At 43.0% G+C, this 26,399-nt stretch overlaps 1 protein-coding gene across 1 annotated transcript in view; it reads left to right on the forward strand.

Annotated features, from left to right (window-relative positions):
* Positions 1 to 12,197, forward strand: part of BCL2 (BCL2 apoptosis regulator) — a 198,901-nt gene extending 186,704 nt beyond the window's left edge. The window contains exon 3 of the mRNA XM_028838050.2: positions 6,768 to 12,197. Within this exon, the coding sequence (XP_028693883.1) occupies positions 6,768 to 6,902 (135 nt within the window). The 3' untranslated portion in view covers positions 6,903 to 12,197. The remainder of the gene's footprint in view (positions 1 to 6,767) is intronic.
* The last annotated feature ends 14,202 nt before the right edge of the window (positions 12,198 to 26,399 follow it).

Genomic DNA, 26,399 nt, shown 5'->3' on the forward strand with positions numbered 1-26,399 from the left:
AAGTAAAAGGTGGCATTCGCTGCTAAAAGGTGAGGAAGACATGTGAGACAAGTGGTGGCTGTTGGGAACAGTCATCAAAAGGAACAGAAAAGATCTGACAAAGAGTAAAGAATTCCTAGGTGGTGTCAGAACTCACTGAGTTTAGAGACCATCAATTTCCAGCAGCACCTGCCTGCAAGGTTGGGTGACTTTCTTCAGCAACACTTGGAAGCCCAAATGAGACTTGTTGTGGGCTGGAGTCCAAATTAGGGCAGAGAGGAAGGTCGGGATGGGAGGAAGCAAGTTGAGGGAGGCAGGGAGGAGGTTCCCTGGGCAGAGAGAAGAACTAGCTGCTTGCCAGTGTTCTAACCTGTGAAGTGCAGGAGGCAGGTGAAACCCAGCCTTCATGCTCCTGTCCACCACGAATTTCCTTATGAATACACACTGTAAGGAATTTGCTTTACCTGTCAAAATTTCACTCACCTCACCTATTTAAAAAAAGAGCCAATATCCTTATTAGACATTATTAAACCAATTCAGGGAACCTGAACATACTTGGAGGTTCCTCCCAGCTCAAAGTCTTCTGTTACAGTGATTCTCCCTTTCCTTTTTTCTCCCTAACCCTAAAGTTGTCGTGAGGGAAGAGATCCCTAGAGGTCCCCGTGGAGACAAAAGTATAAAGTCATGAAAAATAGAAAATATCAAAGGCATTTGATAGCTGTGTTTGATTTCCCATTGGCACGGTCTGATTTTCTTTTTACTTTCTTCTTACTGCTGATGAGACTCTGCAGTCTGCAGGATACAAAATGGCGGCACCCATTGATTTAGTTTAGTTCAAATGTGCACATAGAGGCATTACCTCTCTCTAGAGTGTAAGCTCTTTGGGGACAGGATGGCTTTTCTCCCTTAGAATTCTCTTTGGTTGTATAACGTCTGCATGCATAGTCAGCTCAAAGATTGTAGAATGTAGCTGAATTTCTAATTTGCTTATAGCCAGCCAAGCCATATTAAATTTCCTCAGTATATAGAGAGGCGAGAACACACACTGAGCTCAAGGCCTGAACCTCTTATTGCAGGCTTTGGTCTCCTGGGCAAAATTCTTGAGAGTTCTTCTGGGCCAGGGTCTAAGGAGGCCCTCACTTAACCGGGGGCCTGTTGCATGGTTCTAGGTCATGGCTGCTGCCTGGGAGCCCATGTCTCCCCACTACTAGGCATCATCTCCCAGCATTTTTGTCTGTCAAATTATGGAGTCTAGAATTGTTTTCAGATTAAGCAAGCACTTAGAATGTAACATTATTATATGTAGTATATATTAAAGTATATTTCATAAATAGTAATAAACATGTTTGTATTGAATTAGAAAAGACAGCTAAGGAAAAAAATCAGAATAGCCTCATAAATGCCATGTCCTCGTGCCTACTTCTGCCTTCAGAGATAATCACTGTTAACATCTTGGCGTTTTCCTTTATATTATTTTTTTCTGTATGTAAACACGCACATGTATATGTTAGGTTTTTACAGAACTGGAATCATGTTTTGCTGACGGTTTTGTCCTGCTCTACTCGGTATGACATTAGGAACACAATTTCTTGCCAATAACTATAGGGTATGACTTTTAGTGCTGAACAGCATTCCATCACGTGGGCACGCTGTCAGTCATCTATTTTCAGACATTTGTTTCCAGGTTTATGCTATTATAAATAATCTGTGCACTTTATTATTTTTCCAAAAGAAATAACTGGAAGTGAAATTACTAACAAAAGCTTTTTAAAAGCCTTTTAATATGCATTACCGAATTCAAAAGGTCTCCATGTTTACCTTTACCTGGGCATAAGGGTTGTTTTGGGACCCCCGCCCATATCCCCAACTGCATGCCATTCTTTTCAGCACTTACAATTAACATTCTCTTCCATTCTTCACAATCTGACCTTTTTAAAAAAAAAAAAAAATCTCATTTTCTTTGGAAGTAGGTTTACATGAAATTTCTTGAAGTGGACTGGGCACAGTGGCTCACGCCTGTAATCCCAGCACTTTGCGAGGCGGAGGCGGGAGGATCACTTGAGTCCAGGAATTTGAGACCAGCCTGGCCAACATGAAACCCTTTCTCTACTAAAAATACAAAAATTAGCTGGGCATAGTGGAGGGTGCCTGTAGTCCCAGTTACACGGGAGGCTGAGGCGGAAGAATTGCTTGAATCTGGGAGCCACTACACTCCCGCCTGAGTGACAGAGCTAGACTCCATCTCAAAAAAAAAAAAAAAAAAAAAAAAAAAGGAAATTATGGAAGGTTCAGAAGGGAAAAGAAAAATGTTGGAGGGTGGCTACCTCCCAGGTGGGAGTGCTCCACGGCCTGGAGGGGTGAGGACAACTTTGCTGGGTTTAGGAGTCTTGACCCTGGTCTGTTCCCATCCATACCTACCTGGCCTGGTTTCAACCCTGCAGCAAGGTTGGGGCTGGGCGTTTGGCCATCTTGTCCCCTTGGGCCAGCCCTGGGTGGAACTCAGATCCTCTGTGGCCTCTGAATTGGAAGTTCATGGAGAAGCCATTGTGCACAGAGCCACCAGAGCTGAGGCCCTGCCCACCTCCCCCTCATGGGAGGAGCCGGTGCGAGCCTTTCCATGTGAACCTGTGATCCGTGAAGTCGGGTAAGCCCTTGCCAGTCCTGACATGAGCAAGGGACACAGAGCTTCCTAAATATATAGACTGGGATTTTGTCCGAATCACATGACGACCCAGGTTTTCTTTTTCCCTCTTCGTTGCTTTTAATACCTAAAATGAGCATGTGTTTATTTAAAACAGCTTTCATACTTAAACAAATAATGACAGACTGTTCAAACAGACTTCGGAAATCGCCCTAATCAGAATGTTTGAAAAAGCAAGAAGACTTTCTACGAAAGAAGCTTTCAGGACATTTAGTCCCGAAGCCACAGGGTCTCCTTTGCACTTTGGAATTGTAGAAGGGCAAAGTTTAGAGGACAGATCCAACCTCCAGGGGGTTAAATGACTTGCCCTGTAGCCCTACAATCTGATTAATACTGTATAAAGAAGGATAGATAGGTAGGCGTTGTATTATCACTTCCCATCTTCGACCAGAACATGGGATGTGTACATTTTAATTCATAATTCCTATAGAAATTACGGACTATCCTCAGATCTGAAAGCTAAGAGAGTGCCAGGAAATTGCTTCTGTAAAATGGCAGGCTCAGCAGAACCTCCTGGGGGAAGGGCAGGTTGAGTAGGTGCGGAGCAGGTCTGCAAGAGGACAGACAAGAGCAAGGTGTTTGTTCTTCCATGAGCTCACATTCTGTATCCAATTTACAAATGGCTTTGAGTGACCTACGTTAATCTTCACAATAATGAATTTTACGGCTATGGATGAAGTAAATGAGGCTCGGGGTTGGGTTATCTGCTCAAGGTTATAAACTAATAAAATATCAAAGCCAGGATTCACCCAGACTCCTCCTCCAAGTCCCATGCCCTTCTTAGCCCCCTGGGATGGCAACGGCACCTCTGTGCTGAGGCTTTGGGCCAAGAGCTGCTAGTTTAGCTCATCTCACTCTAGAAATGACATTGTTCTATGTCATGCACGTCAGAAATGGCCTGTTAGGTTCACGAGAAGCACTGTTATTTGTGTGGGGGTGAGGGTAGTGAGAGGGAATTATTCCAGCTCTGAGGAGGTGGGGATATTTGGGACAGCATTTCTTCTGCTCTCCAGCACTGTGTGCCAGGCCCAACTGGGAGAAAATGCCAGCTGGAGTGTGTCCCTGCATCCTCCGGTTTCCCGGGATGGTTTCAGGGCCAGAGAGGACAAATGATCAGGGGCTTAGTCCGGTTCAGATTTTGCCACACAAAACTCTGTTGATGACTAAAGGGTTTCAGAGCCCGGCCACTGACCTTCTCAATGTCAGGCCCAATTGCAGACAACCTATTGCCAGTACCCTGAGAAATTTGGGGTGTTTTTGGCTGTGGTGTTGCGGGTTTCAGCCCACCCATCCCTCAGAGAGAGAAGCATGGATGGGAAGACTAGTTGACATTTGCAGCCGTGTCTGTGACGTCTTGGGTTGCTCCCTGAAAGAGGCAGAGTTTCTCCGGCTTGCGGAGAAGTCCTGACTCCTTCCTGCCCCACTGATCCCTGCTTATAGAGAGGGGTGCGCATCTTGGCAGACAATCATGATTGTGCCTCAGCTCTGTGCTAAGAGCTCTAACTACACATTTTATGTACGTCTATTGCCTCTCTTTTCTGACACTGAAATTTAGAAACGTTTAACAATAGATATTTAAAAAGAAGAAGAAAGCGCTTGCGCCCTCTCCTGGTAAAAGTGAACCAAGGACCTCCAAAGATGCAGAAGGCCTGCTGGGTGAGCAGTCGCTGGTCTGGGCTCGCTGATGGGGCTGATTTGACCAACGCTGTTGACACACTGGGTGGGTCATCTGTTCTTCTGTGGTCTGTGATTACAGAGCCTCTTGTCAACTAGGGTTTCTCAGCCTCGGCCCTGTTAGCCCTGGGGGGCTACCCTGTGCGTTGTGGGCTGTTGAACAGCGTCCCTGGCCTCTGCCCACTAGATACCAGTAGCACCCTCACCCCAAATCACGACCACTAAAAATGCTTCCAAACATTGCCAAATGTCCCCTGGGGGGCAGGATCACCCTCAGTGTGACCCACGCCCTAAATCCGTGCCTGCCTTTTGAGAGAGTGAGGATGGCTCAAGGCAAGCCCTTCATGATTTCTGGAAGCAATACTGATGACTGGTCAATTGAGGTCACTTCTAGGAGTTTATTTCAAAAAAGCAACTGAACAAATAGACAAGAATTTATGTACAAAAATATATCATGATATCGTTTATAATAGCAAAAGTTTTAAACACTGTAAAAATGAATTTTTTAAAGTATGGCACATATTATATATCATGAAAATAATTGCATAAATCTATATTTAATAATGCAGAAAGTTCCCCCTAACAATCCCCTTAAACCCTCATCAAGACTACCTCAGGATTCTCTGAGGCCGTTACATATAGAAGGAGTAATTCCAAACAGATTAATAAGCATCTGGGCAAAGCATTAAGCCAAAGACAGAATGTAAACTGATGATTGTATTCAGAAAACTTAAGTGAACAAACATTTACTACGCACCTACAGTGCACCAAGACCATGCCCAGCACGGGGGAGACAAAGAGAATCCCTGGTCCCACTACTACAGCCCTTGCCCCAGAGAAAGGGAACGCCTCCGTGCACTGTTGGAGCCCCTCCCAACAGCGATGCCCAGGGTCATGGTATGTTACTGTTTCCTGTAATAAAATTGTGTGCTTTGAGTCAGGGTTGTTGGGAATAATGTGGAACTATTCTTGTTTTCTTCATACCTGAATAAATCAGAACTAAAAAGAATTCCTTTACTGATGTATATATTCAAATATTCAGTTGTCCAAATACTCATTGGACCCAAATGTGACACATAATCTCCCCCAAATCTAGGAAATGATCAACCAGTGATTTGCCCAATCCAAGCTGATCCAGAGAGTGGACTCTGCTACAACACTACAGACCTGACTTGAGATGGAGAGATAGGAATGGAAGGGAGACACCCTCTTTGTCTCTCGGACCTGCACGTCCAGTGACACACCCCTGATCTCATGCCTTGTGAGATCCACAATTTGAGTGTGGTCGTTCAGTCTAGCCACCCCCAAGAGAAACCCTCTCCCTTTCCCTGGGAGAACCTTGACCTTAGAGGCTGGCACTGCACCAGTCGAGGCCGCCCTGGCCCCTCCACCGCCTGAGCCCTCGGTCGACCAAATGCTCTCACAGAGCTGCCGTTAGCCATGCCAGGGCATCAGCAGAGAGAAGGGTGCTGGTTTCTATCTGGGTTCAAAGCCTGGCTATGCCATTTGTTAGAAAAGTCTCTTATTCCCTGTGATTCTCAGCTTTTTCATCTTCAGACAGAAACAAATAAAATAACTTAGTAACATTGGTACAAAGAATTAGCTGGATGAGATAGCTCACAACTTTAATCCCAGAACTTTGGGAGGCTGAGGCAGGAGAATCACTGGAGCCCAGGAGTTCAAGACCAGCCTGGGAAGCATAGTAAGACCCCATCTCTACAAAAAATTTTAAAAATTAGCCAAGCATTATAATCCTAGGTAGTCAGGAGGCAGAGGCAGGAGGATCGCTCTTGAGCCCAACAGTTCAAGACTGCCGTGGGTCATGATTGCACTACTGCACTGCAGCCTGGGCAACAGAGCAAGACTCTAGCTCTTAAAGAAAAAAAAAAAGTTTGGTACGAAGATTAAAATAATGTATGTCAGACATTTGATAAGACGTCAACACTCAATCAAGGAGTGTGACAGTCATCATCACTGCTACATTTTATTACTTTTGTGGATGGGCGTGCTAGCTAAAACTGCAGAACCTCTAATATTTTCTAACTGCCTCCGCTGTTTTTCTCCTCGGCCCTTAGCACTCTCTCCTACACCATGTGATAAATTATATTCATTGCTGTCTATACTGTTCCACTAGATGGAAGCTTCGTGAAGTAGGAACTTTTAGTCTATTTTATGCACTGCTGTATCTCTAAGATGCCTGGCATGTAAATAGGTTCTCAATAAATATGTCTTGAATTAATGAAAACAGTGGTTTCTGAATCATGGCCTCCAAAGAGCGTTTGCCTTTTCCCCTCTCGCCCTTCTGAAGGTGCCCAGGCTGCCCTGGCAGGATACCTTTTTCTCTGTGGGGTGGCATTCTCTGCTCTCTTTCTAATACTCTTTCTTTTTCTTTCCTCCTCTACCCCAACTGCAGGACGCCTTTGTGGAACTGTACGGCCCCAGCATGCGGCCTCTGTTTGATTTCTCCTGGCTGTCTCTGAAGACTCTGCTCAGTTTGGCCCTGGTGGGAGCTTGCATCACCCTGGGTGCCTATCTGGGCCACAAGTGAAGTCAACACGCCTGCCCCAAACAAATATGCAAAAGGTTCACTAAAGCAGTAGAAATGATATGCATTGTCAATGATGTACCATGAAACAAAGCTGCAGGCTGTTTAAGAAAAAATAACACACATATAAACATACACACACACAGACAGACACACACACACACACACACACACCAATTTTCAGGCAAAATGTCGAATCAGCTATTTACTGCCAAAGGGAAATATCGTTTATTTTTTACATTATTAAGAAAAAAAGATTTATTTATTTAAGACAGTCCCATCAAAACTCCTGTCTTTGGAAATCCGACCACTAATTGCCAAGCACCGCTTCGTGCGGCTCCACCTGGATGTGCTGTGCCTGTAAACACAGATTCGCTTTCTGTGTTGTTGGCCAGACTAACTCACCATTTGAAGAGCAGATGTATGGAAAAAGGACCTGATCGTTGGGGAAGCTGGCTTTCTGGCTGCTGGAGGCTGGGAAGAAGGTGCTCATTCACTTGTATGTCTTTGCCCTGGGGGCTGTGATATTAACAGAGGGAGGGTTCCTGGGGGGAAGTCCATGCCTCCCTGGTCTGAAGAAGAGACTCTTTGCATATGACTCACATGACGCATTCCTGGTGGGAGGAAAAGATTTGGGAACTTCAGATGGACCTGGTACCCACTGAGATTTCCACACCGAAGGACAGCGATGGGAAAAATGCCCTTAAATCATAGGAAAGTATTTTTTTAAGCTACCAATTGTGCCGAGAAGCATTTTAGCAATTTATACAGTATCATCCAGTACCTTAAGCCCTGATTGTGTATATTCTTATATTTTGGATACGCACCCCCCAAATCCCAATACTGGCTCTGTCTGAGTAGGAACATAATCCTCTGGAACTTGAGGAAGTAAACATTTCGGTGACTTCAGCATCAGGAAGGCTAGAGTTACCCAGAGCATCAGGCCGCCACAAGTGCCTGCTTTTAGGAGACCGAAGTCCGCAGAACCTGCCTGCATCCCAGCTTGGAGGCCTGGTCCTGAAACTGAGCCTGGGCCCTCACTGGCCTCCTCCAGGGATGATCAACAGGGCAGTGTCGTCTCCGAATGTCTGGAAGCTGACGGAGCTCAGAATTCCACTGTCAAGAAAGAGCAATAGAGGGGTGCGGCTGGGCCTGTCGCCCTGGGGCCCTCCAGATAGGCCCATTTTCACGTGGAGCATGGGAGCCACAACCCTTCTTAAGACATGTATCACTGTAGAGAGAAGGAACAGAGGCCCTGGGCCCTTCCTAGCAGAGGGACACGGTGAAGGCTGGGAACGTGAGGAGAGGCAACGGCCATGGCCCATTTTGGCCATAGCACATGGCACGTTGGCTGTGTGGCTGTGGCCCACCTGTGCAGTTTAAAGCAAGGCTTTAAATGACTTTGGAGAGGGTCTTAAATCCTAAAGGAAGCATTGAAGTAAGGTGTCATGGATTAATTGACCTATGTCTATGGAATTACATGTAAAACATTATCTTGTCACTGTAGTTTGGTTTTATTTGAAAACCTGACAGAAAAAAGAAAAGTTCCAGGTGTGGAATATGGGGATTATCTGTACATCCTGGGGCACTTAAAAACAATCAATGGTGGGAAACTATAAAGAAGTAACAAAAGAAGTGACATCTTCAGCAAATAAACTAGAAAGTGTTTGTTGTGTTTTTTTCTTCCAGTTTAGAATCAGCCTTGAGACATTGATGGAATAACTCTGTGGCATTATTGCATTATATATCATTTATCTGTATTAACTTTCGAATGTACTCTGTTCAGTGTTTAATGCTGTGGTTGATATTTCGAAAGCTGCTTTAAAAAAATACATGCATCTCAGCGTTTATTTTTTTTTTTTAATTGTATTTAGTTATGGCCTATACACTATTTGTGAGCAGAAGTGATCATTTTCTGTTTGGGATTTTTGTCTCTTGATTCTTCAAAAGCATTTCTGAGAAGGTGAGAAGCCCTGAGTCTCAGCTACCTAAGAAAAACCTGGATGTCACTGGCCACTGAGGAGCATTGTTTCAACCAAGTCATGTGCATTTCCATGTCAACAGAATTGTTTTTTGTGACAGATATATCTGTTGTCCCTTTGACCTTGTTTCTTGAAGGTTTATTCATCCCTGGGCAATTCCGCATTTAATTCATGTTATTCAGGATTACATGCATGTTTGGTTAAACCCCTGAGATTCATTCAGTTAAAAATCCAGATGGGGAATGACCAGCGGATTAAAATCTATGGTGGTTTGACCTTTAGAGAGTTGCTTTACGTGGCCTGTTTCAACACAGACCCACCCAGAGCCCTGCCCTCCTTCCGTGGGGGCTTTCTTGTGGCTGTCCTTCAGGGTCTTCCTGAAATGCAGTGGTGCTTACGCTCCACCAAGAAAGCAGGAAACCTGTGGTATGAAGCCAGACCTCCCCGGCGGGCCTCAGGGAACAGAATGATCAGACCTTTGAATGATTCTAATTTTTAAGCAAAATATTATTTTATGAAAGGTTTACATTGTCAAAGTGATGAATATGGAATATCCAATCCTGTGCTGCTATCCTGCCAAAACCATTTTAATGGAGTCAGTTTGCAGTATGCTCCACGTGGTAAGATCCTCCAAGCTGCTTTAGAAGTAACAATGAAGAATATGGACGTTTTTAATATAAAGCCTGTTTTTTTTTTTTTTTTGTCTTTTATTGTTGTTCAAATGGGATTCACAGAGTATTTGAAAAATGTATATATATTAAGAGGTCATGGGGGTTAATTGCTGGCTGGCTGCCTTTTGCTGTGGAGTTTTGTGACCTGGTTTAACAGTAAATGTAGCCAGCCGCCTGGCCCCAGAACTGTACAGTATTGTGGCTGCACTTGCTCTAAGAGTAGTTGATGTTGCATTTTCCTTATTGTTAAAAACATGTTAGAAGCAATGAATGTATATAAAAGCCTCAACTAGTCATTTTTTTCTCCTTTTTTTTTTTTTTTTCATTATATCTAATTATTTTGCAGTCGGGCAACAGAAAACCATCCCTATTTTGTGCTGAAGAGGGATTCACATCTGCATCTTAACTGCTCTTTATGAATGAAAAAGCAGTCCTCTTTATGTACTCCTCTTTACACTGGCCAGGGTCAGAGTTAAATAGAATATACGCACTTTCCAAATTGGGGTCAAGGGCTCTAAAAAAAGCCCCAAAAGGAGAAGAACATCCGAGAACCTCCTCGGCCCTCCCAGTCCCTTGCTGCACAAATACTCCGAAAGAAAGGCCGGAACGACAGCTGACAGGGTCTATGGCCATCGGGTCATCTCTGAAGATTTTGCAGGGGCATGGCAGGCTTAAGATTTGGATTAAAGTCACAGAATTAAGGAAGCACCCTGATTTAGTTCAAACAAGAAGCCACCATTCTCTCCACAGCTCACTTACCTCTCTGTGTTCAGATGTGGCCTTCCATTTATATGTGATCTTTGTTTTATTAGTAAATGCTTATCATCTAAAGATGTAGCTCTGGCCCAGTGGGAAAAATTAGGAAGTGATTATAAATTGAGAAGAGTTATAATAATCAAGATTAAATGTAAGTAACTAGGACAGTTCCAACACATGTCTAGCTTTCACCTCCAGGATCTATTGAGTGAACAGAATTGCAAATAGTGTCTATTTGTAATTAAACTTACCCTAAAACAAATAATTTATAAATGTGAACTTAAACTCTCATTCCAATTGTACTTTTAAGGCAGTGGCTGTTTTTAGACGTTCTTATCACTTATAGTTAGTAATGTACACCTAGTCTATCAGAGAGAAACAGGAAGGGCCTGAAATACAAGCCATTCTAAGGAAATTAGGGAGTCAGTTGAAATTCTATTCTGATCTTATTCTGTGGTGTCTTTTGCAGCCCAGACAAATGTGGTTACACAGTTTTTAAGAAATACAATTCTACATTGTCAAGCTTATGAAGGTTCCAATCAGATCTTTATTGTTATTCAATTTGGATCTTTCAGGGATTTTTTTTTTTTTAATTATTATGGGACAAAGGACATTTGTTGGAGGGGTGGGAGGGAGGAAGAATTTTTAAATGACTAAAACATTCCCAAGTTTGGATCAGGGAGTTGGAAGTTTTCAGAATAACCAGAACTAGGGGTATGAAGGACCTGTATTGGGGTCGATGTGATGCCTCTGCGAAGAACCTTATGTGACAAATGAGAAACATTTTGAAGTTTGTGGTACGACATTTAGATTCCAGAGACATCAGCACGGCTCAAAGTGCAGCTCCATTTGGCAGTGCAATGGTATAAATTTCAAGCTGGATATGTCTAATGGGTATTTAAACAATAAATGTGCAGTTTTAACTAACAGGATATTTAATGACAACCTTCTGGTTGGTAGGGACATCTGTTTCTAAATGTTTATTATGTAGAATACAGAAAAAAATTTTAATAAAATTAAGCAATGTGAAACTGAATTGGAAAGAGATAATACAAGCCCTTTAGTCTTACCCAGTGAATCATTCTGTTCCATGTCTTTGGACAACCATGACCTTGGACAACCATGAAATATGCATCTCGCTGGATGCAAAGAAAACCAGATGGAGCATGAATGGTACTGTACCGGTTCATCTGGACTGACCGAGAAAAATAACTTCAAGCCAACATCCTATCAGCAACAAGGTTATTCTGCACACCAAGCTCAGCACAGAAGACAGGAACACTGGTGGAGGATGGAAAGGCTCGCTTAATCAAAAAAATTCTGAGACTATTAATAAATAGGACTGTAGTATAGACACTGAGTAATTCCATGCACCTAAACCTTTTGGAAAATCTGCCGTGGGCCCTCCAGATAGCTCATTTCATTAAGTTTTTCCCTCCAAGGTAGAATTTGCAAGAGTGATAGTGGATTGCATTTCTTTTGGGGAAGCTTTCTTTTGGTGATTTTGTTTATTATACCTTCTTAAGTTTTCAACCAAGGTTTGCTTTTGTTTTGAGTTACTGGGGTTCTTTTTGTTTTAAATAAAAGTAAGTATACAATAAGTGTTTTTGTATTGAAAACCTTTGTTATCAAGATTTTCATACTTTTACCTTCCATGGCTCTTTTTAAGATTGATACTTTTAAGGGGTGGCTGATTTCCTGCAACACTGTACACACAAAAATAGATGGTAAGGATGCTTTACGCGGTTAAGGTAAAGTAAGTCTCCAGTTGGCCACCATTAGCTATAATGGCACTTTGTTTGTGTTGTTGGAAAAAGTCACATTGCCATTAAACTTTCCTTGTCTGTCTAGTTAATATTGTGAAGAAAAATAAAGTACAGTGTGAGATACTGGTTGTGCCCTGGAATTGTTTATAATGTGTTAACATGATTTCGCCCTGCCATTCATCATCATTACACAAGACTTTGAAAAGCCTTCTTAACAAGCCAGTAAAATCACCAGGACTCCACTCTAATGAAGCCCTCAGGGACCAGGCTAAGGGATTGCCTTACAGGCGAAACCACCTTAGAAGGAGACTCTTGTTTCTTGGTAATAACCCTCCTGGTTAGGTCCAAGATGGACCAGTCTTGAGTTCTACTCCCTGGGAGAGCTACTGTTGCTGTTGAGTGTGTTCTTCCATATAGACCAAAGATCCCAGCCTCTGCATTTTATAAGATGAAGTGTGTATGAAGAGGAGGGAAACAAGCTGAAAGTTCTATTTTGAAGTCAACATTTTTAGATGGAACCAAAGCAGCTACTTGCTTTGGAGCACGTAAACCCTAAGTGGCAAGGGATCTGATGTTTCTCACTGGGTTCAGGTTCTGATACCCAAATCCTCAACCCTTCAAGTCTCATCAATTAGACTCAGTTAAAAGGACTCTGATAGTAACATTCATCTGTTGAGCACCTGCTGGATACAACACCGTATGCATACTACCTTTTGCTCACAAACCTTGCAAGGTAGGTATTGGCCTCTTGTGTTTTGTGGGAGATAACTGAGACTCAAGACGTTGAAAAAACATGCCCAAGTTCTCAATCATCATAAATTACGGAGACAGGATTTGAGCCCTGGTGTGGCTGACTCCAAGGTCCATACTCCATCCTTTGAATCGGTAGCCTCCAAATTGCTGCACATGGAACCATGGTGGCACAGCCTTCCCAAGGAGTACCCAGGCATGGGATGTTTAGAAGAATCAATGTTCTCAACACCTATGGGTACTCTTTCAAAAACCAATTTCCGTGAGCACACCCCTGAGATCAGACCAACTCTCCACACTTTACCCTTTCACAATCATCTGTCACACTTCTCAGAAGAGGGGCACACTCCTCCCTCTGTCTGAACCTAACTGTGATGCCCTGCAGTAGTGAGTGCCTCATACTGGCCCTGAGAGCTGACTGTGCACCTGTCTTCCCAAGCGTGTGTCAGTGAGGTCAGGTTAGCGGCTTGAAATTGGCTGTGGTGGCCGGGCGCAGTGGCTCATGCCTGTAATCCCAACACTTTGGGAGGCCAAGGCAGGCAGATCGTGAGGCCAAGAGTTTGAGACCAGCCTGGCCAACATGGTGAAACCCTGTCTCTACTAAAAAATACAAAAATTAGCAGGGTGTGATGGTGGGTGCCTGTAATCCCAGCTACTCGGGAGACTGAGGCAGAATTGTTTGAACCCGGGAGGCAGAGATTGTAGTGAGCCAAGTTCGTGCCATTGCACTCCAGCCTGGGTGACAGAGCAAGACTTGGACTCAAAAAAAAAGAAAAAAGAAAAAAAGAAATTGCCTGTAGTAGAAGCCTTTACACCATGTAAACGAAAAAAAGCTATAAAGCAGGGCTTTCTTTTCTTTGCCTTTTTCTTTTTTCCCAAGAGAGTAAATTTACCTACACATCACTGGGCATGGCCCTGGAGTGTTAGAATTCTTGGGTTACCAAAAGGCATTATTTGAAATCCTGGGACTATATTGGACCGTAATGACTGGGGAGCAAATCCTTTTGGAAACTGCTTTTCCAATTCTTTACTTTCAACAAAGTTGAAAGAGTTTCTAGTGAAGATGGCCGATAGATTTTTTTAATGTGATTTTTGAATATACCAGATATTCAAAGAGTTGAATAATGTCACTATAACAAAACTGTTTCCAGTCTCATGTAGTTGTTATATGAACAGCCCTCCTCAGAGCTTATATCCATAAAGATATAAAACAAGAATAGACTCACTTTCTAGCATTATGTAGTTTTTATTTATGGGTATGTGTCTTCCTGGGGATAGAGGAGAGAGGGAATAAACTAGTCCCATCTCTTTTAAGAGGTTTATTTCCAATAAAATTTAAATTTTATACTTAATAATTATTTGTCAAAATTGTAATATATTTGTGCATTTTTATGAGTTGGGTAATGGTAACTGTATACTCAACTCAGGAACACAAAAAGCCTTATGGTCACAAAAATTTATAGATTTGCTATAGAAGATTCCGAGGTAAATCAATTTTAAGAAATTGTAAGTTGTACATTTAGTTGTAAGAAGTATCATATTAGGATAAAATGAGAGGCAGAATTATGAATTTGAGGAGAAAATAAAAAAATGTAAAATGTCCAAGTGTCAAAAAGTAACTGCTATATTTTTCATGTAGGGTATTGAGTATCATGCCACTATGGTATTTCAATTCTAATGGGTATCATTTTAAAATGATGTAACAAATTTATTTTTAAAATGTGAATTCTTAAAATAACTTGTCAGACAAACTTGTTATTAGCATGTGTCAGAATTCTATTTCAGACTGGCCTCAAAAGAAGAGGCTCCCAGCAAGCCAGCCAATTCAGTGATTCTTTTTTGGAAGAGACACAAACAGAAAAAAAAGAAATGGCACCACAACAGAAGAACAGCTCAAGACTGGTTGACATGGTTTAAGATAGCTGAGTGGAGACCCTGACTTCTCAGCAGTTCTTAATCCCATTACAGTCTATCCGGAAATTACTCAAGCATTTTATCAGGAATCATAATTACTTCATGGAAGGGGTTACAAATGACATCATGCGAAAAAGTTCTGCCACAGACAGTTTGGGAACAATTTTCTTTCTTATACTATTAAACAGTACTTTGGAAATTATATCCTTAGCAACTATTTAAATTTTAAAAATGAACCATCACACATGTGCAAGCATTGTATACACCTTTCAAACTGCTGACAAGGGGGTCTTCTGTCAAGTTGGGGTGGCACATCGGCTGATTCATCAGAAGACCCCTTCCCGGAAGCCCCTTCAGGCACTCCTCTGGACTTCACTGGAAACTGAAAAGCAGATACTACCCGGCAGGGTATTTTATTTAAATTAATCTTTCTGTCAGCACCAAGGAAACAAGTAATTGGATAAGAATAATAATTGTAATAATTACTCAATCTGGGAACAAAAAGTAAAGCCTTAAGGTCACTAAAATGCATTTAAATGCATAGGCTTAATCTTTGCTGTAGAAAAGTATGAAAAGCTAATCAATTTTAAATGTTAACTTTAAGAAATCTCATCTGGGATAAAATGGGGGTGAAAATGTGAATTTGAGAAGTGAAAGTGCCAAATTTCCAAGTGTTAAAAAAGAACTTGTATTTTTTATGTAGATGGTTTTCAGCTATCAAACCATTGTGGTACTTAGCGTCCATTGTATACATTTTTAAAGTGATATAAAACAAATCTGGTTGCGATTCCTATCAACATAGGCATGAGCCACTGCGCTCAGCCCACAAGCCCAAAGGAAAGCCCAGAACTTTCCTTTGTGAAAGTTCTGCTGTTTAAGTGCTCCAGGACTCTACCCTCAAAACCCTCTACAATCCCACGTTTACTGGAAGCGGAGAGAAGGCAATGGATTTAGTGACCCTTTTTTGGTGTCCCACCACACACTGCCACCAAGTGGAGGACTGCGTCTCAGGTCCCTGGCAACCTCATACTGAGAATGGAGGATCTGCCAGACAGGACCATTTCTGGGCCAATTTGGCCATTCAGCAATTCTTTCTGGAAGAGATACATACACAAAAAACTATTCAACGGTATGCAAATGTGTACGAACTAAATGTATACAATGGGAATCTAAGTCTCACAATGATTTAACACTCAAACACCATCTACATGGAAAACACAGAAACAAGTTTTCTTGTAACAGAAATTTGACATTGCTTCTTTTACTCCACAAATTTACATTTTTTACCCCTCTCCCCCCTTTTAATTTTAGGTGCTATTTTTTAATGTTTAAAGTTGATGAGCTTCTCTACTTTCCCACATATGTCTCTTTGGCTACAAACACCACTCTCAGGGGACCTTCCTTGGAAAAGCATGGTCCATCTGCCCTGGTGAGTTCAAGGATGACTGCTGGGTTTTTTGCCTAAACAACTGAGTGGATAGTGGTGTCATTTATTGAATTAGAAAAGGATTGAGAAAGTGAGGTGAGTGAGGATCAGATCTGGTGGAGGAGAATCGAGAGAAAACTCTTGTCAGTTGATAACTCTGTCCTGTATCTGTCCTGAGTGCTAAACTCATGTCTAAGTGAATATTCAGCGTCTCCTCTTGAATAGATAGTAGGGGTCTCAATCTCGATATAGAACTTCGATCAGTCATCAGCATATGGATAGTATATAGACATGAATTTGCATGACGTTTCCTGCGGAAGGAGAGAACAGGTGAGGGTAGGGTCCTGGAGCACTTCCAACAGCAGAACTTTCACAAAGGAACCAGCACAAAAAGAGGGCTGGGTGTGGTGGCTCATGCCTGTAACCCCAGCACTTTGGGGGGCCAAGGAGGGAGGATCAGTTGAGCTCAGGAGTTTGAGACCAGTCTGGGCAACATAGTTAGACCCTATCTCTACAAAAATAAATAAATAAATAAAAATTTAAAAAGAGAAGGATGTCTAAGGAAGTAGGAAGCCTTCTATTATGATTATTGTGTCATCATCTTATTTGAAGCTCAAAGGAATCTCATGAAGTAGATGTTATTATCCTCATTGTACCAATGTAGAAAATGAGGCTAAGAGAGATACATTAGTTAAGGTAGGCTTAATTAGGCTGCAATAACAAATAAACCTCCAAATATAAGTACCTCAACAAAGAGATGTATGCTCATGCCATAATCTGATGTAGGTTGGGAAACTCTTCCTGAGCACCTCTCATCCAGGAAGTGACTGGGGAATCCAGCCTCTTTCTATTTTGTGATGCCACCGTCTTCGACAGGTGGTTCACAAACACCTGAAGCTGTCAAAACAGCAAATGCAAAGACAGTCAAATATCTCCCAATGGGTTTTGCTCCTTCACACTCTATGTCCCAGCCATTTACAAGCCTGCATCATCCTACTTGCCCCCACTTAATTTTTCAACATCCCTTTAGATGTTGAAGATGACACCAAATGAATACAATTCCCTGGTCAGCAACTGTCCTGTCCAAGTGCTTTGGGGCTGCTCCCTTCCTGGCCTGGAAGCCACATCTTAGTGATACAGATCAGAGCCACATTCATGTTTTAGCCAGTGTTCTGCATTGTTGTCTGTTACGCTGAGATTGACATTAACCCCAGCTCTTTTTTTTTTTTTTTTTCATGAATCACTAGGATGCCTGTGAAAACTCACACAATTGATTTCTTTTAGCACAAACTTGAGTCTTAACACCTCTGTAAAATTTCATTTTCTTGGTCTCTGCCCTGCATGCCAAGCCAGGTGAACATTCTGAGTCTCGATTCTTACCTCTCTCTCATTAGCCCTCCAAATTTGTGTCATCTACAGACCGGATAAGACAGCCTTCTACACCTTTGTCTACGTCTTTGATAAAATTACAAAACAGGTCAAGGCCAAAAATAGAACCCTGTGCTGCTCTCCGAATAGCTCTCCATCAAACACGGACTATAATGTCTTCTTTTTATCTTTTTGCACTTCATAATTTGCTGAATAAAGGCAAAAGAAAGAGCTGAGGCTTCTTCTTTCTCTATATCTTCTGTAAATATCTGTGCCTATTTGTATTCTTTTTGTTGCAAACATATGCAAAAATTCCTTTTTGTTATTTTGCATTAAAAAAGCGGCAGCTCATTGCACACCTTACCATACTTGTCATTAGTTTTTTTTCTGTCTGTCTGTCTGTATCCTGAATCACAGCTATCTGAGCCCACATCCACAATCAAAGCCACAGCCCAAAGCAGTCAGGCCCTGTTCTTTTCTCTCACCGCATATAGCAGGTGACTTGACTTTAATTACAGACTCCTTTCAGAGTCTCCTATGGCTCCTCCATGGACCCCACAATAAGAATCTCAGAGGGTGACTGTCAAAAACTCTGAAAGGCCTGAGCTTTTCCCCACTTGCAAGTGAACAAGTCGGTCTGCCACAATTTTATGGATGCTGGTTGAAAACGTAACGCTCCTGGGGTCAGATTACTCACAGTAACTGCCGTTGCCAGAGTTATCAGCATATTTAAGTGGGGTCCCCAAGCCCCAATTCTCTCAGGAAAATATGGATAGGACAGAAACAATGAGTCATAATATAGGAGAAGTGTGAATTTAGGGAGCTTGAATCTTCTGTATTGGGCAGTAAGCATGTCTGCCCTTTGTTCTGGAAGGAGACATTATCTCTGTGTTCCAAGGCTGTTCGCTATATATGTATTTTTGAAAAGAGTCCAGAACAGAGCAATCGGCGCCTTACTTACAACATGGACAGAAACATGAGAGATCCGTGGAGAATTATCCATCAGCAGCGACACAGGACAAGTCTACTACTGCTACATGTGAGGCCATCAAATGCAATGACAGCAAAATATATCCTTATAGGCATTGCTCTATGAAGCCAAATGTTCCAGCCACAGTGTCAGCCCTACACCATCCTAGTTCCTCCATTTGGACATATCTCACATAGCAACATCTCTTTAAAACACCAAATATAATCATGTTTCCCTAGGCGAGAATGGACTCCATGCTGCTGATCATCACAGTCAACCTTAAGTCCTCTTTTTCAGCCACCTGCTGTCCATGGACACTGGATCTTGACTATCGTATTATCTAAGGCCAACTATGGGCCAAATCAAATTTACAATCTACTCCCAAGACTAGGTCCTTCCTCAGATTCCCCTTCCTCTTGCTGGTATCATCATTTCCTCAGGTTTCCAGGTTCAACACTGTGGGCACCTCAGCTCATGCAGTGCTCATTTTGTGGGTTGATGAATGGATCCAGCCATTTGACATATACATGTTGAGCTTCATGCAGAGGGTCGGTGTGAGCTGGGCTCCAGGCTTTATAAATTATTAAGACCCAGTCCGGGTTCCCATGGGTAAACCATAAACATTTCTCTCTCTCTCTCTCTCTGTCTGTCTCTCTCTCTCCCTCCCCCTCCTTCTCTCTTTCTCCAGCCAAGCCTTGGATCTTTGTGTTTGGAACACCAGTTTGGATGCTAAGGAGCAATGGATTTTTCTCCATATTCTTTGTTTTTCCACAGTTTTGAGCTCACTTCATCGCAGAGCCCTGCAGGCGGGTTGGGGTAGAAGCCACAAAAATTATTCTGAATAAAAACTCAGCAGCAAGCAGCCCAGGGGGGGCTTTGATCTTCGCTCCCAAGGGGAACATCATCTCCTATATCCATGTGGAACCTCTCAGCTGGAGGACAAAAGGGGGAAAAAAGAGGAATAAAATATTTATAGAAAAGTTATTTCTCACAAGCAAGCATTTGTTCTAAGAGCTTTTAGAAATGTAATTATTTTTCTCCTTCTTGGGCTTTTCTGTTTTTAATATGAAACACTTTAAAGTCCCCTGGTTCGATTTCCAGGAAGCAATAATCCATTTTGCCTTGGGTGGAGTTTAGGAAAGAAACTAGGTTTCAGAAGTGAATATGCTTCCACTGAAATTGCCACATGGAGCTCTTGCCTCTTCTTTAATGTTCTTGCATAACGAGAACCCCATTCCCAGGGGAAAGCAGGGTGGACGAGCGTCTTTCTTTCCGCCCTCTACTGCAAGTGTCTCTGTCCTATTTGAGCCATAGCTGGACTCCTGACCTCACCCTCACCTACCAAGTGACTGTCACATACAAAGGGTAAACCTCTGGAACAGCACTACACAGCAGAAATTAAAGGTGAGCCACAGATGTGAGCCACATATGTAATTTTCCTTTTTTTTTTCACACGGAGTCTCTCTCTGCCACCCAGGCTGGTGTGCAGTGGCATGATCTCGGCTCACTGCAACCTCTGCCTCCTGGGATCAAGCAATTCTCCTGCCTCAGCCTCCCAAGTAGCTGGGACTACAGGTGCATGCCACCATGCTGGGATAGTTTTAGTATATTTAGTAGAGACAGGGTTTCACCATGTTACCCAGGTGGTCTTGAACCCCTGAACTCAGGCAATCTGTCTGCCTCAGCCTCCCAAAGTGCTAGGATTACAGGCATGAGCCATTGTACCTGGCCAGCGTATGTAATATTTAATTTGTTAGTAGCCACATTTAAAAAATTTTTCAATAACCCCATGAAATTATTTGTTAAATATATTTTATTAAACCCAATTTATCATATTAACATATAATACAAAAATTTTGAGATAGGCATGTAGGGAAAACTCTCTACTGTCATACCGCAACAATCATCAACACAGAAGACTTCTGTGACCAAATGTATGGGGATTTTTCCCCACACACCAAGCAGGGGACACTAGCTCGGTGTCCTCTGATTCAGTTCCAACACTCTCTACCCGGAGACAGTGTCAGATCCCACAGGTTGAGGGCTCAGTCCCCAAGACTGCCCCCAACCACAGCAGTCGGAAGTCCAGGCCTTTGGAACTGCTGACCAACAAGCTTCAAGCTGGGGTCCCCAGAGCCCCCTCTTTGGCTTCTGTGAATTTGCTGGAGCAGCTCACAGAGCTCAGGGAAATACTTACTTCTGTTTACTGGTTTATTGTAAAAGATATTGCAAAGGATACAGATGAAGAGACACATGGGCTGAGGGATGGGGGACAGGGTGTGGAGCTTCTACGCCCTCCCTCGGTGCCACCCTCCAGCAACCTCAGCATGTTCAGCTGTTTGGAGGCTCCTTGAACCCTGTGCACTGGGTTTTTATGGAAGCTTCATGACATCAGCATTCCTTTCCCCAGGGCATAGGGTAGGAACAACTCATGGGAAGGTCTTAAGAACCTCAATCAGCTGCACGGAGTCTCCTTGCAGTGGACCCAGGCTCCAGCTGTGGCTACAACATAGGGTTTCTGTACAAGAAAAATAAAGTGAATTAAGCTTGGGAAAACAAACAAAAAACTAAACCTCAATCAGGAAAGCAGTAGAGTCCTGCCCTGGGGCAGGTGAAAGGGGGCAGAAGTATGTCAGATTTAACATACCCAACATCATAACAAAATACTGTAACAAGGGCTATGGAAGTCACAAGCCAGGAACCATGGAGGAAAACCAGTCCCTATCATAACACCACAATAGGCTATTTGTTTGGTTTTTTTCATACTAAGGCTTTGAAGTCAATATGGAATGTGACAGTGGCCGCACATCTCAGAGTGAGTGAGTCACATTTCAAGTGCTCATGAGCCACATGTGGCTGGTGGCCACCATGCTGGACCATAGCACCGGAACAGACCCTGTGTACAGATATTTGACATCTCATGCACAAGTGATGTGTCTGCAAAACGCCTTCCTCTTCAGGCCCCTGCTGCTCCCCACCTCACCCCATAATTGCTAATTAAGTTGTTAAAACAGGAAAATATCTTCTCCAGCTCCCTCAACTCTCCTTTTTCAAGCTTAATCCAGAAAGATTCTTACTTTTGAAACAGTTGTTATCAGTTCAAAGGGGAAACTAAATCTGAAGCGTGTCCAGTGGAAGGACTGCAAGTCCTCTTGACAGGGAGTAAACTCTTGATATCAGGTCAGGGTTCGAATTCTGGCTTGCTGAGTGTAAGACTTTGGGAAAAGCATGTGGCCTCTTTGCATCTTTGATCCTCAACAGTTCAATGGGTTGCGACGCTTGTCCCACCATATTCTACCAGCCTCATGGGATGGTGGAGTCAGGGAGATCAAAGATGAATGTGAAAGAGTTTTCATGCCGCATAGAATGGAAAATAATATGATGTATTATGCAAAACCATTAAAACATTATTTTCTGTGCAGCTACAGAAAATAATAAATCCACAATAGCTACGCAGACAGTGTAAAGATTCAAAGTAAGAAACTGAATCAAAGAAGCAAATTCCTGTAATTACATGTCAAGAATTTTCTCAGCCACTACCAAGCTTTGGCTTGTCATTTTTATTTACAAAGAAAGTGGGAATAATAAACGACCCCTCAAGATAATAATCAACTGTGGTCCTTGGAGCCAGGTACACAACATGAGAATGCATCTTGATAATGGCTTGCAATAAACTTAGTTATGATCTTGACAATGACACTACAGAGAGCATCACATGTGGACCTTTTTTTCAAAGACCAACAATTTGAGATGTCTGCAGAGAGTTCCTGCAATATCTTTGCCCCATAACCACCTGGATATTTCCTTGCAGTAATAGTTTTTAGATTAGTAACATTAGCTTCTAACATTCCCTATGACACCACTTAAAACTTACGCCCTCATTGTTTTCTTTAAAATGAGATCTGTGTGCCAGGAAATGGGGAAATATGTTGTCTTCATTCCTAATTTGTTCTCTCCCAAGAGTTATTAAAAACAAAATTCTAATTTTGGACTTTTCCCATTTGTCTTTACTAATTACTTCTTTTCTGTTCCACCCATTTGTGCCATAGCTAATTCAAATTCAAATAGAACTTAGTCACTATTTCATCACAGTCATCTCCTGCTCCTAGAGAAGTCACCCGCACTCCACAAAGACAGGAACCAAGAAGGCTTTGGGGCTTCATGAGGCCACAGTGTTGTCCCTCTGATCCAATCACGTGAGACGAAATTTGTCTTGGTCCAAGAGTGTAGAACATGTTCTTACCTCCAAATTCACACGTGCTAGTTGTATGGCATGTGGAAATAAATGCAGACCAACCAAATGAGAGAAGCCAAGGCTATTTATTCAGAGCTTGCTATATATACACCAAGGGAGTCGGCCACTATCTTTTACATTTTGGCAGAGAATCAAAGGCAGGCAGATAAGTGGGAAAGCTTTAAATGGCAAAGAGGGAAGGCTTCAAGCTCACCCTGATGGGAGGTTGTTGGCATAGGGTGGAGGCACCTACATGGAGGTGGGCTAACTAGAAGCATGACATCCTATATAAATAATTAGAGGTTCATATTTGACTTTCTCTGGTTGGTCCTACATTGGAATCAGGGAAGAAAATCAAGGAAGCTGTCCATTATTAATTAACTCCTGGCCATTTGGGGGCATCGTGCAGAGGTTATTGTCTGGCTTCGTGGATTGTTACTATACACAGTGATCTGACTTGTGCGAGTCTGATCTGCAGCAGACCTGCTTCCTGGGCTGGTAACAGTAGGTCATGAGCTGGTTTCCTGGGCTGGGTGCTGTAGACTGTGGGTCTGAATTCTATTTTTATATCTGATCTGGCCATTGCCCATTTGTATATTCAGTCTCTCAGCTGCAAAACAAAGCCAGTGAGGATGACAGGAACCTAGAAAGGAATAAACTTGAATGATCAGCAAATTATCAGATGAAGTCACCAGACTTCTGCAATACCCTGGCAGCCACCCAGCAGTTTGCTAATGACATCCTCTAAGTCCTCCTCTCCCACTCCATAGCCACACCTTGGTGACATTTTTTGTCTCCACTGCCACATTATATGAGAGAGTGCCTCAAGAGCACATGCAGTCCTGCAAAAGCCACCAAGATGTGCAGAACTCGGATGCAGGAATTCAGCCTCATGTCTAGAGGCCTGATGATGCAACAGGTTATCCAAAGGGGATGCTGGGGTCCCAAAAGCTTTCTGAGATAAAGAATTTGGAAGCATCTCCTTGGTTTCCAGCAATCCTAAAATGTCTTACCACAGACTCTTTGGAAGAGCTGCATCTACTTCCAACCGCTACAAGTTGTTTTGACTATAATGTAGTGGTTGGGCTTTAAGTCAGATGGGATCCAACCCTGGCTCAGATCATATAATTTCTAAAAACAAAGTATAAAATCATCTACCTTTTACCCAGCACCTAGTGTGTGGCAGACACTATGCTAAGTGCTTCAGATACATTGTCTCCTTTAACCTGTGGCAACAGCCTTATGAGATGAGTACCATGATTTTGCATTGGATAGGTCACACTGGGCTAAAATCAAGCTGCAGGCAGAGCTGCATCCCTTCTGGAAGCCCTAGGGGTGAATTGTATCCTTGCCTTTTCCAGCTTCTAGAGGCCCCCCAATATTCCCTAGGTGGTGACCCTTCCTCCCATCACTCTAGCCTTTGCTTTTCTCACTCTCAGTCTGATGCTCCTGCCTCTCTCTTACAACAACTCTATGATTAGGTTGGGCCCACCTAGACAATCCATAATTCTCCCCCGATCTCAAGATCTTTAACTAAATCACATCTGCAAAGTCCATTTCACCATATAAGTTAACATATTCACAAGCTTCAGAACATTTGGATGTGGACATCTTTGGAGGAGTCATTATTCAGCCTACCACCACAGATAAAGAGACTGAGGTTCAGAGTGGTTAATTTACTTTCACAAAGCCTCATAGCTAGTAGTAGTGGAGTTGAGCTTTGACTTTTCCAGCTACATCAGGCTTCCCTTTCTGAGCTCACCAGTTTGGCCCTTGAAACCAAACTCAGCATGGTGCCATGTATGTCAAGTCTAACCTTCACCCTACCCTTCCCCAGTGTATTAGTCTGTCTAAATTAATGCTGCTAATTTATAAAGAGAGAAGGTTTAATTGACTTACAGTTCCACATGGCTGGGGAGGCCTCAGGAAACTTACAATCATGGCAGAAGGCACCACTTCACAGGGTGGCAAGAGACAGAATGAGTGCCAGCAGGGGTAATGCCAGATGATTATAAAACCATCAGATCTCAAGAGAACTCACTATCACAAGAAAAGCATGGGGGAAACCACTCCCACGATTCAATTACCTCCCACTGGGTCCCTTCTGTGACACATGGGGATTATAATTCAAGATGAGATTTGGGTGGGGGCACAGCCAGACCATATCACCCAGGCATGTGGATCCCCACCACCAACAGCTGGTGCAGGCAGCTCCCAGCCATCCTTGCCATCTTGACCCAGAAGCTCCAGCCTTCAGGGAGATGGTCATCTGCAGAAGAGAAGGTCTGGTGCCCAGAAGTGCCTCTCTGCAAGGCTTAGCCTCCTCCAATTACACAGCCACAGCTCAGCAATTTTCTCCAGTCTCATTTCATCTTGCCCTCACCCCCACTCCGAATCTCTCAAAATTCTTACCTAGCTCTCTTCTCAAATACACAGGGATAATACCTGCTGTATGTTCCTGTCCCCATTTCCTCCTCAAATAGGTCAAGAGTAAGGAAGAATACCTGGTTTGACCAAGAATTATTCCCAAGAAAGGGAAATTTACCAGTCCCTGAATGGTTAGGGTGCTGTGAACCAGCAGCCCCATCAAGGAAGCTGTACACACATCTCCAGGCTGAGTCCCAGGTGGGAGAAAGGCCCATCCCAAGAGGTGGAAGATATTCTTGGAACCACTATGAAGCCCATCTTCTGTCCTTCCTCAACCCTCCCTCTTGACTGTCAGAAAATTCAAGGAGCCGTTGCTTACTCATATGGGGTAGAATTACAAAAGACAGCAGCGTACCAGTGTTGAGTTTGCTAATTTTCTGACCTTCTGGGCCCTGAATTTGACTCGCCCAGATGTGTGTCATTTGATTGGTGCTCCCTGACTCCCTAACTCGTCTGGACCTAGTGTCTTGTCTTCTGCATCCTTACAAGTTGGTTTCCTATTCTGGCATGCTAGCCTCCTGTCACAAAATTTACCCCAAACAGTCACCAGAGCTTCTTCTGCTGCCCCAGTTCCCAGGGTCTGTTCAATACATTCACATCCATGGTGGACACAAGTATTTCGTGATGTCCTCTCCAACAAGTCAAGGCCCCAAAGTCAGAGAAACACAACCCATTGTGCCAATGGTAGACACTATGCTGCTCTCTTTTATGTCTCCTTATCGCATATGGTGGGGGTGGGGGCTTAGAAGAACATAGCAGAGGTATTCATAATAAAGATGAAATTAATAAAGACCACAGCAAGCCCAGATTCTTTCTTTTATGTTCTCTCTGTACCATGGTTCAGTTACCTGTTAGAATAATTGCAGATCAATTTCATTTAGTTAGTAACTAAAAACAATTGCCTAGAATTCCCTTTGATCTCTCTCCATAGCCACAAACTGTATACAAAGAAGTTTAGCAAGAAATGTGACTCTCAGAGGAACTTTTTGGGCCCCTTCTACGGGAGGACCTTTTTTGAGTCCTCAAGTGCTGAATTCCCCCATCTTTAACACTCAGTGGCTCTTTGTGCTTGATTTCTGCAATGGAGCAAGGCTTCAGCCCTCCCAACCTCTGTGAGTTCTGGCCCGCAGTGAGACCTTGCATGAGGCACTGTGTAAATCCTGGACACGGCTGAGTGACAGAGACATTTATTGTCTGTCTTGGCTGTAAGGGAGGCTCAGTGTTTATGAAGTATGT

This window comes from Macaca mulatta, chromosome 18 (genome assembly GCF_049350105.2).
Source record: "Macaca mulatta isolate MMU2019108-1 chromosome 18, T2T-MMU8v2.0, whole genome shotgun sequence".
NCBI lineage: Eukaryota > Metazoa > Chordata > Mammalia > Primates > Cercopithecidae > Macaca > Macaca mulatta.